This window comes from Anser cygnoides, chromosome 23, assembly GCF_040182565.1.
Source record: "Anser cygnoides isolate HZ-2024a breed goose chromosome 23, Taihu_goose_T2T_genome, whole genome shotgun sequence".
Lineage (NCBI taxonomy): Eukaryota > Metazoa > Chordata > Aves > Anseriformes > Anatidae > Anser > Anser cygnoides.
In genome coordinates, this window is record NC_089895.1 from 6,902,988 (window position 1) to 6,920,156 (window position 17,169).

The 17,169-nt window shown below is 47.4% G+C and overlaps 2 protein-coding genes across 13 annotated transcripts in view; one reads left to right on the forward strand and one right to left on the reverse strand.

Moving 5' to 3' along the window:
- The window catches only part of LOC106044620 (transcription factor HES-5-like), a 26,558-nt gene extending 12,588 nt beyond the window's left edge, over nucleotides 1–13,970 (forward strand). For 4 of the 11 annotated variants that reach the window (XM_066982244.1, XM_066982243.1, XM_048067553.2 and 1 more), the window contains 2 exons: nucleotides 6,736–6,916; nucleotides 7,039–8,164. In XM_066982244.1, coding sequence (XP_066838345.1) covers nucleotides 6,736–6,916; nucleotides 7,039–7,280 — 423 coding nt within the window. In that variant the 3' untranslated portion in view covers nucleotides 7,281–8,164. Of the gene's footprint in view, nucleotides 1–1,141; nucleotides 6,582–6,735; nucleotides 6,917–7,038; nucleotides 8,165–9,952; nucleotides 10,052–10,570; nucleotides 10,683–11,529; nucleotides 11,604–13,029 lie in introns of those variants that run through there. The other 7 variants (XR_010826373.1, XR_010826374.1, XR_010826375.1 and 4 more) reach the window with 7 other exon arrangements.
- MMEL1 (membrane metalloendopeptidase like 1) overlaps nucleotides 13,964–17,169 on the reverse strand; it is a 29,436-nt gene continuing 26,230 nt past the window's right edge. For both annotated transcript variants that reach the window (XM_013194740.3, XM_013194738.3), the window contains exon 23: nucleotides 13,964–16,969. In XM_013194740.3, coding sequence (XP_013050194.1) covers nucleotides 16,870–16,969 — 100 coding nt within the window. In that variant the 3' untranslated portion in view covers nucleotides 13,964–16,869. The remainder of the gene's footprint in view (nucleotides 16,970–17,169) is intronic.

Sequence of the window (17,169 nt, forward strand, 5' to 3'; positions counted from 1 at the left end):
TGGGCTCCGGCCAGGGGAGGGGAGCAGCCTGGCACTGCCAGGGGGATGCACTTCCTTCCTTGTGTTTTATTTATTTTTTTATGACGGTGGTATTCAGTTTTTACACCGATCTGGTGTTAATGCCGACCTCTCAAATGTCAAAATTTGGGCTTCAGCAAATCAAGAAATGAGCTGAAAATCGTAGGGGTTTAACAAACCTTTTTGACATGAGTTCCTACTGAAGGCCGTAAGTATCACATAGCTCGTGATAAACTTACAGGACTTAGCAGGCGGCCTTGCCAAACGTTTTGGGGAGGAGGAGTTCTCCTGCAGAGAGAATATTTCAGAGGAGCAGCTTTAGGATTGGGAGGGTGGTTTCTGGGTCTGGTCCCGAGGCCCACTTGGTGTGGCAGGCAAGGTGGGCTGAGCTGGCAGCAGAATGAGGATGGATCTGCCTGGCAAGGGGGGGGTTCAGGAGTGAGATGACCTGGTGCAGAGCTGGGCAGAGGACTAGCAGAGGGACACACGCAGGAACTCACATGGCACGTGGTAAGGCAGGGTTGGATGCCCTCACCATCATGCCCCAGGCAAGGCACGTTGTCAGATGTCAGTGTCAAGGGAACGTGGTGCAACAAACAGAGCCCAGCTCTAAACAAAACAGCGTAGAGAGGCGGTGAGTAGGACCACGACCCCCAGAAGATCACCTGGGTAGCTGGCAGCATGAAGCGTGCCTACGAGCGTTTGCAGCACTAGGTTCTCGGGGGGAAACTGTTAGCTAAAGCAGCGTGGATCCTTTCTCATTTCTAAGCCCTGGTTTTAACCAGCCTCAGTGTCTAGGGCCTGAAATTCCCTTATAAACTCATTTCAGCTTCTGACAGAGTTGGTGTAATTCAGGGAACACCACATCCTCTCCTCCCAGGAGCCCCAGTCCCAGAACTGTGAGTGCTGGGAGGCAGCTGACTGGCGCTGGGTGGTGCTGACAGCCAGACCTGCACAAGGACTAGGGACAGCTGCAGCTTAACGCTGAGGCTTGGTGGGTCCCCAGGAGCAAGAATAAACAAACTAAGTCTTGGTTTACTTTTCCAAGAGATCAAGTTCATTTCTTTTGATGAGGTTATCAAGTATTTCCTGATGGAGCATTTGAGTGCATCTTCCTTTTCAGCCAGTTCATGGACTTGAAAAAATTGTGCTGAACACCGTTCTCGAAACCCACTGCTGAACCTGAGTGCAAAGGAGAATTTTTGCGTCTGCTCATCTAGGAGAGGCACGACTCCAAGTGTGGTCCGGGCAGGTAATCCAAGTTCTCCCCCATGCTGGTGAGTTGGCTGCTTTTCAGAGCTGACAAAGCTAATTAAAACAAAAGTGAGCGCTGAGCATCTTTGCAAAAGTCCCGAATGGACCGCTTGGGTATAGAAGCACTGCAACCACGAGGCTGTTTGAAATATTGGGTTCCCCCTTTCTGCCTCATTTTCTTCCTTTGTAAAACATCGCTAATAATACATCCTCATCTTGCAGAGGAGGTTGCTGAGAATTCATTAGCTGGTATTTGTAAAGCACTTTGAAAATGCAAAGCCAGTGCATTATTCCTGGTCTTCTGGATGCTTTCCATGTTATTAAAAACAGGATTTCAGAAAGGCTTATAGGGGATCAAAACAGCATCCCAAACTTGAAAGGAAGCACGACTGTTAAACCATCAACTGTCGCCTCCCCCTCCAGCCAGATGTTAAGCCCTAAAGAAGTGAAGTGGCACAAGGAATTACTTTCCCAAGTTCCCCCAGCTGGGCTGACAGGCCTTGATCAATGGTTTTCTCTGCAGTGAGTGCTATGCAGATGGTCTACCCAGAGCAAGGTTTCTGTGAAGTACAAAGGGAAGTCAAACACCATTTCTAATTCAGCTTGTAGCATGGCACACTTCCTTTATCCTCCGCCTGAATGCAGTGAATAGGGGAGCAGTGTGGGAAACTGGAAGGGACTCCAAACTCACATGGTCTGAGGGGCTGTAAGACACTCCTGTGCTCAGGCCACATCTGCCTGTGACACGGAGGGAACAAGAGTGACAGAACGAAAAATCAGATTATAGAAACCTGCGTGATGCCTGAGGAAAAGGAAAGAGGTTAAGGAAGCTATGCAGGGAAACTGAAATCGTGCCAGGCTCGAAGAGGGGACTGCCAACAGCAGCGTGAAGCAGGGACAGGAGGAAACGGCAGAGGAACGAGCTGCAGGAGCAGAATCCTTGCTCTTCCACCAGCGAGGCCAAAGAAAATTGCCCCACTGAAGGCAGCAGAGCGGATGTCAGCCCACACCAAGGCCCCTGAGCCACATACTCTGTTCTGCTTCTTTAATTCCCCAGGTTTGTTTAATATGTCCCTGGAAACACAGACCCTTGCTATCAGCTGAGCTTCTCCCGAGCTCGTGCAAACTGTTGGAAATCGAGAAGCTTGTCCGGTCCTGAACTGCCCCGGTGTGTTACTCTGACCTGCTGCTTGTTGTAACGTACCCGTAGGGTGTCATTACAGGGTGGATTCCCCCCTGCCAGCCTGGGGATCCTGCTGCAGGTGAGGCATTGCCACAGTTCAGCTTTGCCCTGAAGAGTAACGCGGTTTTGTTTTGCTGGGACCATCCACGGGGTCCCCGGTGGACACCAAGCCTCTGCTGCCATGTCACAGGCACGCTGCCCCTTTCCAGTACTGCTCAGTCCTCTGTCTTGCTGGTTTTTACCAAAACCTGGCCTGCCCAAACACGACGGCAAACATCAGAGCACGTCACGGGTAGGGATATGGCAGGGCACGGACCCCTAGCTCCACGTGCCAGCCCGCGGGCTTTCCCTGAACAAAGGTGGAAACGCCCAGCTCTGGAACACCCCCAGGGCAGGCAGCGTCACCGCACCTGGTGGTGGGATTCTCCCATCTCTATGCACAGTGCTAAGGACAAAAAGTGACTCTTTTATGGACCGTGAGGATGTGGTGATAGCTGTGTATGGCCCCTGTACGCTCACCCAGCCTCCTGTTCCTGAGGGGTTGGTGCCTGCCTGCTGGGCGGGCTCGTTACAGGTGGGCCAGGGAACTGCCCCTCGGCCCCGAGGCGTGCTCAGGTGTTGGCCAGGAGCTGCAGGAGCTGGGCTTGGCTTTTAAGAAAATTAGCTCGGATTTTATACCAGTAATACTGCAGGGAAGCTCTTCTCTTCGTTAATGCTGCTGTGGTGTTTAAAGGAAAGAAATGGGAAACAGTAACTGGTGCTGGTAATAATAACAAGATTCTGGTACCGGTATTTGGCAGGGGAAAATTTGGATAAATCCCCCTGTAGAGGTGATTTGTGTACCCAGAGACCCGAAAGCAGCCCTGGAGGTACAGACCCTGCAGGCCAGAAGTAGCAGCCTGCTCCCCGGAGGCCGGAGTGCCTGCTGGCTCCAGCGAGGACCTCCACCCACACAGGGCTGTTAGGACGGGACCCGTTTTATTTTCCACCTCGGTGTGGTCTGTAGGACGGAGCACTTAGCTGAGCCCCCTACATTTTGTCCTCCCGGTTCTCTGGGGCGTTGCTCCCCGGCTCCTTGGCGTTCCCAATGCCCCTGACATACGGCCGGGGAAGTTGGCGTACCTTGGAGTTTCCCACACCATTTCTTAACTGCATTCATGCCCGCCACAAAGGAAGTGTGCCTGGCTACAAACCGCATTAGCAACGCTGCTTGCCTCTGCATTGTGTTCAGTGGGAAACCCTGCTCCCAAAAGGCCATCTGGGCAGCACGGAGCAGGAGAGAGGCAACGGGGGCAAGGAGCGGCCCTCCAGACCTGGGGAAGCAGCAGCATCCTTAGGTCGTCCTACAGAGCTAACATCTGGCTGAGTTTCGGGGGGAAGGCTCTTGCTAAGGCCCTATTTCAAACACCCAGACCCAGCACCTCGGGATCCTAGTAACTTTTCTGTCCAATATTCTCTATGGGACCATAGTAGATGTGGGTAATTCAGAATTCATTACCCTTAATGCAACGTCCACAGGCTCAATTAACTTTATACCAGGGGTGATTTCTATTACTGTTTTTCTTCGGGATTTCCAACCAAAGCAGAAGCAGAGCATCCATTTTGGGTAACCGGGCATCTCATTTGAGTTACTCTTCCAAGATGGTCAGTAATTGGCTGATTTCACCCCTCACAGCCTGTGAAACTACAGAGAAAAGTAAAAGCTATTTTAAATATATGCTTTTATTTGAGATACTTTAAAATCAACGTGTGACACAGAGCAAGGATGTAGGAACCTCCATGGGACCACCTGGGGGGAGATCTTGTATCTCTAAAGATACAGGGCCGCCAGCCTTTGTGGTAAAGTGAATTTCTCAAGGCTGCAGGAGATTTAAATAAGCATTCAGCCTGCTCAGCGGCAGGCTTCGGGTCAGTCTGGATCCTAATGGGGAAGGAACTTGGAGCACTGGCCCCTCTTGTGCCAAGGGCATGACCGCTGCTGCCCTGCGATCTGGCGAGGCGCTGGCACAGCCATCTCCTCGTTGCTGCTTGCCTTCGGACTGGCCACATGTGGGGAGCTGAGCTGCTAGGAAAGCTGAGACAGGGAAGGCATCTGACACTTGTAACGCCTTTGTTAGACTAAAACCTGCGCTGCAAGGGGAAATTAGGACTTCAAGCTGCTTCCTAGCGAGTTAGTCTGGGAAACAGAAATTGTCCCTAGCAAAGTTGCCAGCGGACCCTGCCGATTTTGGCGTTGCCACATTTCTTCTTCGTGCGCTTGATTAATGAGCTTGAGCAATGAGTTACTGCTCAGGAGTTTCTGTTTCAGGGAATCTCCCCAAGAGGGATGCACAGAGGGGAAGATTGGTTTCAGGGGTGGCATTACATGGGCTCAGAGATAATCCACCAGCTTTGAGGAGAACATGTGAAATGGTGTCACAAAAACTTTCCCACAACTTGACATAAAAGCCTCGGAGCCCAACAGCTGCTGCTCTGTACGGCACGAAGGGAGCCTATTCAGCAGCAGCACAATGGGGACGGAGCAGCAGAGCCTGGAGGAGGGCACTGAAGCCTTACCTGGACCTAGAAATAAGTAAGTTGCAGGGTGAGAGAGAAACGTAGGCATGTGTGTGTGCATTCACGTTAAAATCTATCAGTATATAGATGACCACACATAAATTAATGTAAGCACAAACAGGATTTACTTAGAACCTTTTCCATTTCATTAAGAGACCCCCAACCAAACCCCAGCATTACTTTACGGACTTTATCTGACAATTACCACTCCTGTATTGGTTCTTGCAGAGGGGGTGCCGAAGCTCACAGGAAGGTGAGCTGCACCGATGGGGTCTCAGAGCACACGGGGAGTGAATCTGGGACCAGCACGGCTCTGACACACACACTGCTGGCAGCTTTCTCCAGGTCATGGGTGTAGGGGATGCAGGGAACACGCTGCTGCTGTTCCCTTCTCCAGCTGTTCGTGTGGCTGCAGCTTGTAAAAGCAAGCAGCACTCGCATGGGCAGGGGGCAGGATAGGTGCAGGCAGATCTGGTTTGAGTTTTGCAGCGTGAATCTCCGGGGGTGTGTATGGGACGCAGAGAGCAGCACCGTTAACACCCCCAGCTGCAGGCACTGCTGGAGCAGAGGCTGCATCTCAGTACAGAAACCGACCCCCTGCAAAACAACGAGGAGTCAGCAACTTGATTTCTAACAATTTGTTCTGTGCATAGATGAAATAAAGTACTTAGAGCAAAACAAGCTTTGGGGAAGAAGTGCGAAGGCAGCACGTGAGGCTGACCTGAGCCCCAGGCTCAGATCTTCCTCCTCTCGGATTGATCGTGCAGGTGTTTGGAGACAGCAACATCACGTGCCTGCTGCAGGGCTTGAGAGCGTTCCAAAGAGGTGCCTGAGATCTTGAGGAAAGAGACCAAAGGTCAAAATAGGAACTTTTTGGATAACGGCGTGTATGTACAGTTAGATGTATTGCTGTGCAGTGAGGCAAGCCAGAAAAGCAGTTTTCTATTTCACTTGTGCAAAGCGGCTGCCGCACTCACCTAGAGCAGCACAACCGAGTGCCTTGCAGTGAGAACAAGGCAGAGGGGCTTACAGAAACCACTCATGTGTGCGTGTGCATCCACGCACGTGTACGCGTGTGCCTCGGAGCGTCCCCGGAGGGACCTGCACGGAGCTCTCGGGGTCCTGCCACCGGCCTCCGCGCCCCGGCGTGCGGGGAACGCCGCCGATGTGCAGCGGTGCTCAGCAGCCTCTGCCCCGGCTCTTTCCCAGCTTCTGAGACGTGATTCGGATCCCGCTCTTTCACGCCCCACGCACTCCCCACCTGCTCATCTGGGAGAAGGTCATTATCCCCGGGCTATTCACTGCCAGCCGAGCATGCAGGAACAGCAGCTTCTCCCTTTGTGCTGCCCATTTCTCTGATTGGCCCCGCAGTGTGGGAAACTCCGCCGAGCCGCAGACCCACAGGCTCTCGGGGAGGCTGCGGGGTATAAATAGGGGGCAGAGGCAGCTTCCAGCACCACGTTTCTCCCGGACTCCCACTCTGAGACCTTCCCTCCCCTCGGGACGGATGGCTCCCAGCGCTGTGTTCCTGGAGCCCGACAACCTGCTGACGCCAAAGGAGAAAAACAAAGTAAGTCCAGCCGCAGCAAGGCAGCTCGGAGCCACGCTCTCAGCTGTTCTCGTAGCAAGTTACAGCAGCTGAGAAACTGGCCCAGGTTGTTTGGGAACAGCGTGAGGTGGCAGAGAGATCTAACCGTGGGTCTCTTTTCCTTTGCTTTTTACAGCTCAGGAAGCCGGTGGTGGAGAAAATGCGCCGAGACCGGATTAACAGCAGCATCGAGCAGCTGAAACTGCTCCTGGAGAAGGAGTTCCAGAGGCACCAGCCCAACTCCAAGCTGGAGAAAGCCGACATCCTGGAGATGACCGTCAGCTACCTGAAACAGCAGAGCCAGCTGCAGCTGAAGAGTGAGTATCAAGTTTACTTCAGTCTCTAGCTTACTATAAAGCTGTTACAGTTTTATGAATCTCTAGCCATGAACAACTGCTTTAAACTTCTCTTTCTTTCCCCTCCCTCTTTTCTCTTCTAGCTGTAGCATCCTTCCATAAAAGCTCTCAGTTTGACTTCAGAGAGGGCTACTCTAGGTGTTTGCAAGAAGCTTTCCATTTCCTCTCTCTTCATAAAGTCCGAACTGAGACACAGAGCAAGCTCTTAAGTCACTTCCAGAAGAGCCAGGCAGCAGCTCCAGAGGTCGCCTTTTCCCCCGGCAAGCCCAGCGCCCTGAAGCAAGCATCTCCAAAAGACGCCGGTACTCTCTGGAGGCCCTGGTAGTCAGGGGAGTCCTCGCTCCACGGACCTTTGCCTTTAGAGTCCAGAGGAAGGATCTGACTGCATCTGGTAGTCCAGCTCTGATCCTCTCTCCAGTAGGGAATATGTTTTCCCCGTGTATTTTATTTCTGTTTGAAAAGAATGGCAGACTTCTGACTTTCACGGGAGCCTTTGGCAAAAGTTGAGGCATTCTGCTGAGTGGCACTGAAGCTGTGGGTGCTGGTGGCACAGCACCCAGCGCGTTGCCCGGTCAGGGGCCAATGTCTTCAGACTGAAGGAGGGCGTTTTGTAGATGTCACAGTTGTGACGGACGAGAATTGCTGTAGGAGAGATTTCTCTAATATGACGTGTATGAGCCGTCGGCTTTGCTCTGGCTTGACTAGCAGCGCCTGTTTGCTCAGTCATGCTGGAGGATAAATGTACCACCCTTCTGTTCACCCACACTTGGTTAAATGTCATTTCCCCCTGTTTGTTTATAACTTGTCCTGCATCACAGGTGGCTTTGTTCTGCCTTGGATTTCTCTCTATTGACCCTCTGATAGTCCTAGTATATAAAGTGTGATGGATGAACAGGAGGCAGGAAACTATGTGGAATATTTCTACTGTTCTGCTGCTTTTTTCGATTTAGGAAAAGAGTGCGTTACTGCTTTATGTTAAAGAAAAGTGGTAGATAAGAAGCTTGATTGGTCAATGTTATACATTTTGGGTGTAAGCTATGCTTTTTCTATCATTTTCATTATAATAATGATTGCTGTCTGTACTAAGTGGTGTAATTCATGGTGGATGGTGTTTCTCCCACTATTGGGACAGCCCTATGGCGCGCGTGCATACTGTGTATGCGTCTCTGGGTTTGTAGAGAGCAATAAAATGCATTTGTGTGCAACTTCTGGCTGGGTCCTGTCTCTGTGGGATGTGCGGCCCCCTGAAAACACCACAATGTCAGCCTTCCAAAGAAGTGGGCCTTCCTGTAAAGTGAAAAGGAGCTTACATTCTTGTCTACTGTCTATATTCTCATGACTCCATCACCTTTACACCTTGAACCCCCTGAGGTAAGCAGGTGCTGCTCACACGTTGTCCTGGCTGAATCACACAGAGCTCCTCCCTAGGCACTGTGCCTCCCAGCCGCCCACAACCTCCTCACCTGGGTGGTAAAGCCTCCCGCCTGCCCGTCGGGTGGCCCCATGGGCAGCAGCTGGGATCCGAGTCCTCCTTTCACCTGATTTCTTTCACCTGGCATTGAGAGGAAGCAGCCTCAGTCACTGCAGTGCTGGGCACCCTCTAATGCCTTCCTGTCATTTCTTCTCTGAGAGCTCAGAGAGAGCTTTTGTTGTGCTTTGTCATTTTTGTTTTGCCATGAGCTTGCTTCCTTGCCTAGCAGTGACGCTGTGCTGGTAACGCTTGGTGGCGGTCTGGGAGCTGTAAAAGGCAGGACCTGGATTCGGGTGAGAGGACCCAGCGAGGGGAGCAGATCCCTCCCCACATCGGTAAGCAGCTCTGGAGGAGGCACGGGGTCACCGGGGTTTCTTCTTTCCTAATAATTGTGACAACAGCCCGACCATGGCAGCGAGCTGCCTTTGTGCAAGCTCATATTTAGGTGCAAAGCATTAAAAACAGGTAAAACAGATGTGGGAGTTCTGCAGCTTGCATGTGAACACGGGATGTTTCAGCTAGGAACCCCTCATCGTGTCAGCCAACAATTTTATCAAGGGAAAGCCCTTGAAAAGTTTGTAAGTATTTAATTTTTAGCCACCAGAGGGCACAGCTCCTGTAAAACCACCTTCCCCTGGGTGTGTTTCACATGACTTTGTTTCGTTTTAGTCATCAGTGTCAGCCAGTGCTGGAAAATCTCTTCCACCTTCCAGCTTCTCTCTATATGATGCTGTGATTGCTTGTATGTGGACAGAAGACTAGGGTAAGGCATAAAGCACATTTAGAGAGTGTATTTTTTCTAGCAGTGCTTCCAGTTACACTGAAGGGTTTTGCTTATGAGATGCCCACGCGAAATGTGTATGACTTACTGAATACATCACAAAAAAAATACATAGAAACACTCACTGGGTGGACAATTTTTTTTCCTTTTTTTTTTTTTTCCCTCTGAATTAATTCTTTGGAAGCTGGCTTATGCTTCATGGGGTTGGACGTTTGATGTTTTCCACCAAAGCCACGTGGCCGGCTGTAAAACCTGCCAGTTGTTTATTCCTGCTTGTTCTGCAATGCACACGTATGAAGGGTCACGTCCATCGCTTAGTCAAAAGCTCTCGTGAACAAACTTTGAAACCAAAGCCCCAAATGGCAAGAAGTCGGAGAACTGCCCGGAGAGGAGCTGAGTAGCACTTGGTCAGCGCTGTCACCTGGAGGAGGGATTCGTCACAGCCTTCAGGCAGCAACTGTTGCTTTGTTTTTGCAAAGAACTGTGTCCTCCAGCCCAGACATTGTTTGGCGACCAGCAGCTGGGGATGACTAATGTAAGACAGGAATTTCCTGTGCTTCCTCTTCCCTGTCGTCCCCAGCACCTTATTTCCTAGGCACATACAGAGAGCTCGTGTTGGGAATCAGCTGAAGTGCAAAAAGTGCCACAGAAGCGGTGTGGGTGACATCTACAGCGGGTGTGGGTTTCATGTACTGGAGTTTGAAAAATCTTGCTGATGTTTGATGCGACTTTTGGTCTGTTGTAGGAGTTGGAGCCTGCTTTGTCGCCAGGTGGCAGCATGGGAGCAGGAAAGGGTTCCTTCTCCTCTCCTGGAAAACATCAGAAGGGAATCTGCTTTTCCTGGGTGTGTAACAGAACCTCTGTGATGCTTAAATACCCAGGAATGTAAAACAAAATCAGCTCTGCAGCAAAACGCCTCTGTGAACAGAATTTTTCATTCAGTATTTTCTGCAGGAGCTTCTGATTTCTGCCCCGTTATGTGTATTTGTTCACTCTCATGGTTGAGGTGCTGTGGAGGGGCTAGGGGCTGGGCTGGGGGCTGTTCACCCAAGTCTCTGAGGACAGACACAAACAGATCTTACAGGCAGTGTAGCCTGGAAGCAACTGTAAATGACAGAAGTAGTACGGTGTGTGAGTGGCTGGCAGGCTTTGTTGGTTTTGGTAGGGCACAACGCGTGGGGTAAAATCCATCTGAAAGCTCTGCAGGTTGAACATGCATCTTGTTACTTCCTGGCGTGCGTAAGCCCTGTTTCAGTAGCGAAAGCTCCGGGTTGTTGGGCGTTCCTTTAAAAAATATTGTAGACTTTGGTTTTGGGATAGTTTCTTTCTTAACTAATGCAAAATGCATTATTTATTTGTGCAGGTAGAGGAAAAAGATGGTCGTGCACTGAGCTCCCCGGGTGACTACATTCCTTTGAAAATACCTGAAAAGTCATCACAGCTCTACAGCTGCTGAGGGAAGCGCGAAACCTCGGGTAGGAGCACCACGAGTTACTTGGTCAGGTCTCTGTGTGCTGGCTCCTTGCTCTTGCTGGCTCACACCCTGCTGCTTATGCTCTGTAAAACCGTTGTGTGAACGATAACTTTTTTTTTCCCAACCTTGTCTCAAGACTGCCAGCCAGACACTACCTCAGTCGTGTGTTCAGACTTATCTGTCCAAAACACTGTGGTATGCCAGGCTTCAGATTAGGAGAAGTTGTTGAAACTGCTGCAGCAATGCTCTCCAAACTTAGAGGGGGAAAATAGCAGCTTGTTGGACTTGAGCAGCAGCTTTCTAAACAAGGAAGGCTATCTGCAGTTCTTAGATGCTTACTCACACATGCATTTGCTTCCTGAGACCTGAGAGGTGGGAATGGAACAGTCAAAAAAAAATTCAACAAAAGTCACTGCTGCTTTTCCTATGGAGAAGGCAAGTTTTCTTAGGTTAACCAAGATGCTTAATTTGAGAGGCAGAAGAATCAGTTTCTTAGTATGAGCACTAAATCTTTGCAAGTGTCCATGGGAGAATAGGGTGTACCCTACAAAGGAACTTTTTTTTTCCCCCTTGGAAGAGTGCCCTTTCACTGTCTGGTTTTGATTTGAAAAACCTTGGCTGAGGTCTGGCTCACACTACAAAAAGTTTCTTCTTTCTAGCTTCTTCTTCTGTTTCTTAAGATGTAACTCAAAATAGTAAATTTGTTGTTTTAGTTATGTCCGCTTTGCCTCACAAAATTATAAACCCTTTTGATTTACTGTGTTGACCATGGACTTCTCAAATACTCTTGTAAGAGGCAGGTGTGGGCCCCACAGTTTGAGGTGATTTGGGGTGTTATTCCTCTGCAGGTGGGACTTGTTCAACACACTGTTCTCAGAGAAGACACCGTTGCTGCAGTCTCAGTGGAGTATGCTGCACAGAGGTGAGTAAGGGAAACGCTTTTGCTTTGCAGTAACTACTGGGGCCCTGGGGAAATGAAATAAGAGCCAAATTTGCTATCTGTAAGAATGTCTCCGGGGCAGAAAACAAATGAACAAAAGGTTCCTGCACCACAAGGTGCAGGAGTTTCTTGTATCTGTCTAAATACCTCTGTGTGTAGGCGCAATATTTAATTTTATGAATGCTTTTTTATTTTCCCCCTTCAGGCTGCTGTGTGGCTGGGGTCCTAGCTTTTTGTGTGTGTTTCAGTTTTGGAAAAACTCGAACCCTCAGTCTGCCAAGTGCCAGAGCCCCCTGCCAATTTGTGTGGTGCCCTGGGGCAGCCGGGCTACCATCAAACCCACCCGCGGGGACCCCCCTGGTGACGGGGTGCCCCTAGGACAGCGAGATGCCCCCTTGCAGCCAAGTTGCTCTGTGAGCCACTAAGCACCGAAGTCTGACCAGGCTTCAGAAAGGCAACCTGCTGCAGAGCAGCAACTTACTCTGAGCTTGTATCTCTTCTCGTGTCATCGAGGCCACTGGTAGCTATCGTGATGTAGGGGCTGTAACTGCAGAGAGGATTTATGACTGCAATAGGGGTGAAATAAGAGGGCACGTGTGGGGCTGTAATGGGTGGTTGTAGCTTATGCACTTGGGCTGTGCTGGCAAAGGCAGAAAGCAACAGATGGAAAGATTCTTCTGCAGGTGGGAGGCATAATAAACTTAGAAGAAAAAAATCAAGTAACTTCCATGTGCTGTAATAATAACTTGGAATAAAACCTCCCAGGCACATTTTAATTATCCCTTTAGCAGTTGCATGTGCCAGAACTTCTAATGGCACATCTCCAGAGCTTAATGATTTTGCAGAGTAATTAAATTGTCAGCCGTGTGAACCTCCTCCACCTGACCTCTGCACGGTTGTGTGCTGTTTCCCTTGCTTGGCATATATATACTGTTGTCACTTGCCTGAGTTTCCCAGCAGTAGGCAACGACTGCCTAGCAGTCGGGTATCAGACAGTTTCACAGTCCCTCTGCTAAGACTTAGGTGAATGAATATAAAACAGTTCTCTAGGCCAGAACTGCCCTGTGAGTGCAGTAACAAAGGACAATAGCTTGTGCTTTCAGACAAGGATTATATGCAAATCTGACCAGCCCCAGGACCATTTCTAGTAATGATATAGTACCTAAGTTAATACCGCTGTAATATCTGTAGCATACTTATAGCTCTGATAGTCCAGTTAAAACTGTTTATAGCACGGTATTACTGGTCACAACTTTGGCAGACTCTTCTTTGTAACTGCGTGGTTTTGTTCTTGTGCATAACTCTGAATTGTCTTGTGTGAGTAAGGGACCTTTCCAGCAGGTTGGGAACATGCTGGGGTATATAAACTGCTCCCCAGCCATCACCATTGCTCTTGTGTTTCTTACAGTGCAGACGGGAGGTCACCAGATAATGAAAAAAGCATGAAAAAACGAAGCAAAAATGAAGCCACGAGGACTCTGTTCTCTTACTGCCAATGTGTGGTAAACTTGTCTTCGTGCATTAGTAGTCCTGTATGTTAGCTGCACCACTGCAAACACGAGTACGTAAATATGCATCAAGATACCGTGCCAGATTGTCCTTGAGTTTGTGATATTGTTTGTGTTGGCAATTAACAGAACGTGTTGGTTTTGTGTGTGTTGGTTTTGTTTATTTCCATATATTGTCTCTTGGATTTTACATCAAAAGCTTTTCAAGTTCTTCCTCAGATTTGCTTCTCCGTACTGTCCCTTAAGAAGTATTCCAATTGCATGTTATCCAGAGGTACAGTTACCAGTGACTTAGCAGACAAATTACTGCTCAGTGTAGTATCTAAAATGTCACTCTCTTTGTAATAACCCTAGAATAAAAACGTTTTCATGATGATAAGTAAACTACCAAAACCTGTTATGAAATCTGTATTTGCCAGATTAATCTAGACCTAACTGTTATTGTTCAGCTCTGAACAGAAGCTGGCAAAAGGAACATAATGTTCAGAGCATAGCAGGGCTCCCTTTAGAGCCCTAGGGAGAACTCCTTTCTCTCAGAACAAACTGGGAAAATGGGTGTCTAGTACTGTGGTATGCAGGGGGCAAAAACTGAAGGCATCTCAAGGCCAGGATGCTTTTCTTGGAGAGTCCTGATGCACTGTGAACAGCAGGCTCTTAAAGGTACACGAGGACAGAGGAAAGAAACGCACTTTGGCCATCGTAGCTTACTGGAAGAGCCATGTGAAGGTGTTAGATACACAAGGGAAACCTTTTTATTGCCTGAAAAAGAAATTTAGCTTTACTATGAGCATGCAGCATGGCGTGGAAAATCTGAGTAAGTGAAGATAGACAAAATGCAGTTAAATACAGTTTATTTTGCCTGCCACCATACACAAATAATCAAGTTACAAAAGCTGATTTGTCAGAGCACTTGACTATCTTGTGACCAGTCATTTAATGCTAAAATAAATTAAACTTCTTCAAATAGGAAACAGTAGTCAAATGATCTATCAGTAAGAATCAGTTTTAGATGTGGTAAGAAAGGTTAACCTCACTTAATGGCCAGGACAAAGCTTGGACAGCATGTCATTCTACAGAGGACTTTAGGTCGTGTTGGTAGCTATATAGGTAACACCTCAGAAACAATAAAGTTCCTAGCCTATTACATGCATAATCCAATCCAGAAGCAAATGCAAACCTAGTCTGTATGACAGTTTTAACAAGATGTGGGCCGAGAGCATTTGGATAATTCAAGAGCAAAACTACTTTGTTGTTGTTGTTGTTGTTGCAGTGGATAAAAAACAAAATGGAAATTAGGCTTGCTTTCAACATCTAGTTGCAAGCACCTTGAAGCACTGTTGTCATGCAGGACTTAGTCGTCAGAATTCTCACTAGCCGGTTGGTATGCTGGCCTCTTACCTCCATAATGATGGCCGGCATAAAGTAATGTAATACGCAGAAAGCCTTTTAGGACATTAGAATCCCAAGAGTCTCCTGCTACTTCTCCAGTCTCACGGCACGGTTCTAGTTCTGGATGGAGTCAGAAGCCAGCAGATAAGTCAATTTGAACTGAAACTTCATTAATGTCTAAGCCAGCTGCTTATTTGTGGACAGTCTGTTATTTCCTAGCTTTAACTTGCATCCTTTCTGCTAAAGGACACCAAGCAACGTCTAAGATAGGGGTCAAATAAACGTAACTGGGCAGAAATTGGAAGCTCCTGCAGAAAATACTTCACCCTATTGGAAAAACTCTGCTCACAGAGGTGTTTTGCTGCAGAGCTGATCCCATTTTTCCTAGGTAGAGGAATACGTGCCCGGTTCTGTAAAGGTTTCCTTTGAGAGCTTTCGAGCCATTTAAGTGAGCTTAATCCTGGTGTAGAATAACAATTTTTTTTGTTTGTTTTGGAAAGGGCCCAAGTGCAATTCTCCCCAGTTAATAGACACAGCTTTAACATAAAACCAAATGCAATTTAGGCTGTGTTTCCTTGAAGAGGCCTGTGTATGTAGTCATCTGAGGTGCAGCACAGAAGCGAATTAGATGTGAAACAATTTTCCTCTATTAGCTGAGGTGAAAGCCAAATTCTGTGCTTTGTGTAATACTTGTTTGCAGTAGGCAACTTTAGTGGTGGGTGCTGAACAGTCTGTTCTTAATCTTTTGAAGAGAGATTAAAGGAATAAACCTGCAACTCAACCCTATGTAAGTACTTATTCTCTCTTCTATACTGAACTCTCACACTTTGAAGGGCACAGATGAGTGGTTAATCCCTGAGGTAGCACTGATTCTCTGACAAAGTAATCTTCTAAGATTACTTTGAAGATAGAAGTAAGATGCCATTGAACTATATATTCCCAGCTACAGTAAAAGCTGCAATTTATCTACAACTTGATTTCACTGTAGCAGATAAAACATTCACAAAAAAATTTTAGAGGGCTTCATTCAGTGATCTAGCCAGCTCTTATTGTCAAATAGGCCAGAATACTTCAATGGGTCATCTCTGTTGGGCAAAGCTTTTTCTCTTAAGTGATTTTCACTTCCTTCCCTGTTGTTTAGGTGATCAAACCTCTTGTTAGTGGTGTGCAAACAAAATAAGTGAAGTGAATGAGCAGTGTGATTTGGCACTTCATAAGCTAAGTACTGGCAGTTACTATCTTGCTTTCCAGCGATTTCTGTGCTAGAAAGAAAAGCATTTGCTGGAAGAGTATTTAAAATGCACTACTAAGTGTTGGCAGTTTAAAATAGTATCATCATATTAGAAAAGTTACTTAAGAAAGCCAACCTAATGTTTCTATAGCAAAATCCTTGCTGAATTGGCTACTGTGATTTTGTTTTAATTAAAATTTAACATTTGTCACATTTTCAAGTGTAAATACTGAAAAATAGACTATGGCAAAATGAACAGGCTTGGGATTAAGAACTACTTAATTGTTTCCATTCAATTATTTGCCCAAAATAATTTTATACACTTCTACAAGAATAAGCATCTTTTAAAATATATCTTTGAAGGAAAAGACCCTGTAGTTTTATCCGTAACAACAGAATTTTGACTCCTAAAAGTTGATCTTTCTATCTAGTAATACCTCACTTTAAGGTCATGATACAGTTGCTCTTTGGAGCAGAAAAACTCAAATAGAAGAGTGCAGTTCTGCATTAAGTCAGCAGCTGACAGGCGTTTTAACATACAGCTCATTTTGTAACATATCAAGACAAATAGCAATCTCTTACATCAAAGCAGTAATCAAAGTGCAAGTAGACAGATAACATGAGAATTTCAACTAGCTCTAACCTGAACTTGGGAAGAATGCACCAGAAACTGAATTGGAATACTAGAAAACAGTTCAGTGAAACACCTCAAACAGGTTTGCTGAATCTCAGAAGGCGCAGTTGTAGGACATATTAAAAGTATTGTTCCTTTCTGAAAAATAGATCTGTAGTTGCTTGTTGGTTTGTCTTTTATTTTTAAGAATTAGTCTTTGTAACCCTGATGTGGTATCTTAGTAACAGTCAGGATGTCATTTCAAACAGTCATGGCTGTTCTGGAGCATACTGTGGCTTTCAGCACAGCCCCTCAGTCACTGAGATTCTTGCGCGCTTCCCAGTGGAACCGTGAGAGCTTGAGTGCTGTAGTTTCCTTGATTCAAACTACAGTAGCTGCACCATTGGCCTTGGCTGTGACTGAACAGGAAAACATCAGGCACGTCATTGGCAAAAACTGTTCACTGTGTCACCAGAGTATCTGTCATTCTTGCCAGTATTCCTTTGGTTACCAAACTCTGCATTTCTCTGCAGGATGCATGGATGTGCCTTTTTTACAGTGGAACACCTCTGAGAAGGCTTCAAAGTTCTGCAGAGACCCCATCACCCTGAACAAAGAGAAGGAACTTATTTACACAGATGCAGTGCACGGAGCCCATTGCTCTGGAAAACAGAAAGCTATGTCCGTGATGTGATTTACAGTCAGATAACCCAGTTACAGTCTCAGAGCATGAGGCACCAGCTCTGCAAGAACAACACAGCTCATGCAGCTAATTAAGTGTTACAACAAGTATTCTGTATAAGTTGG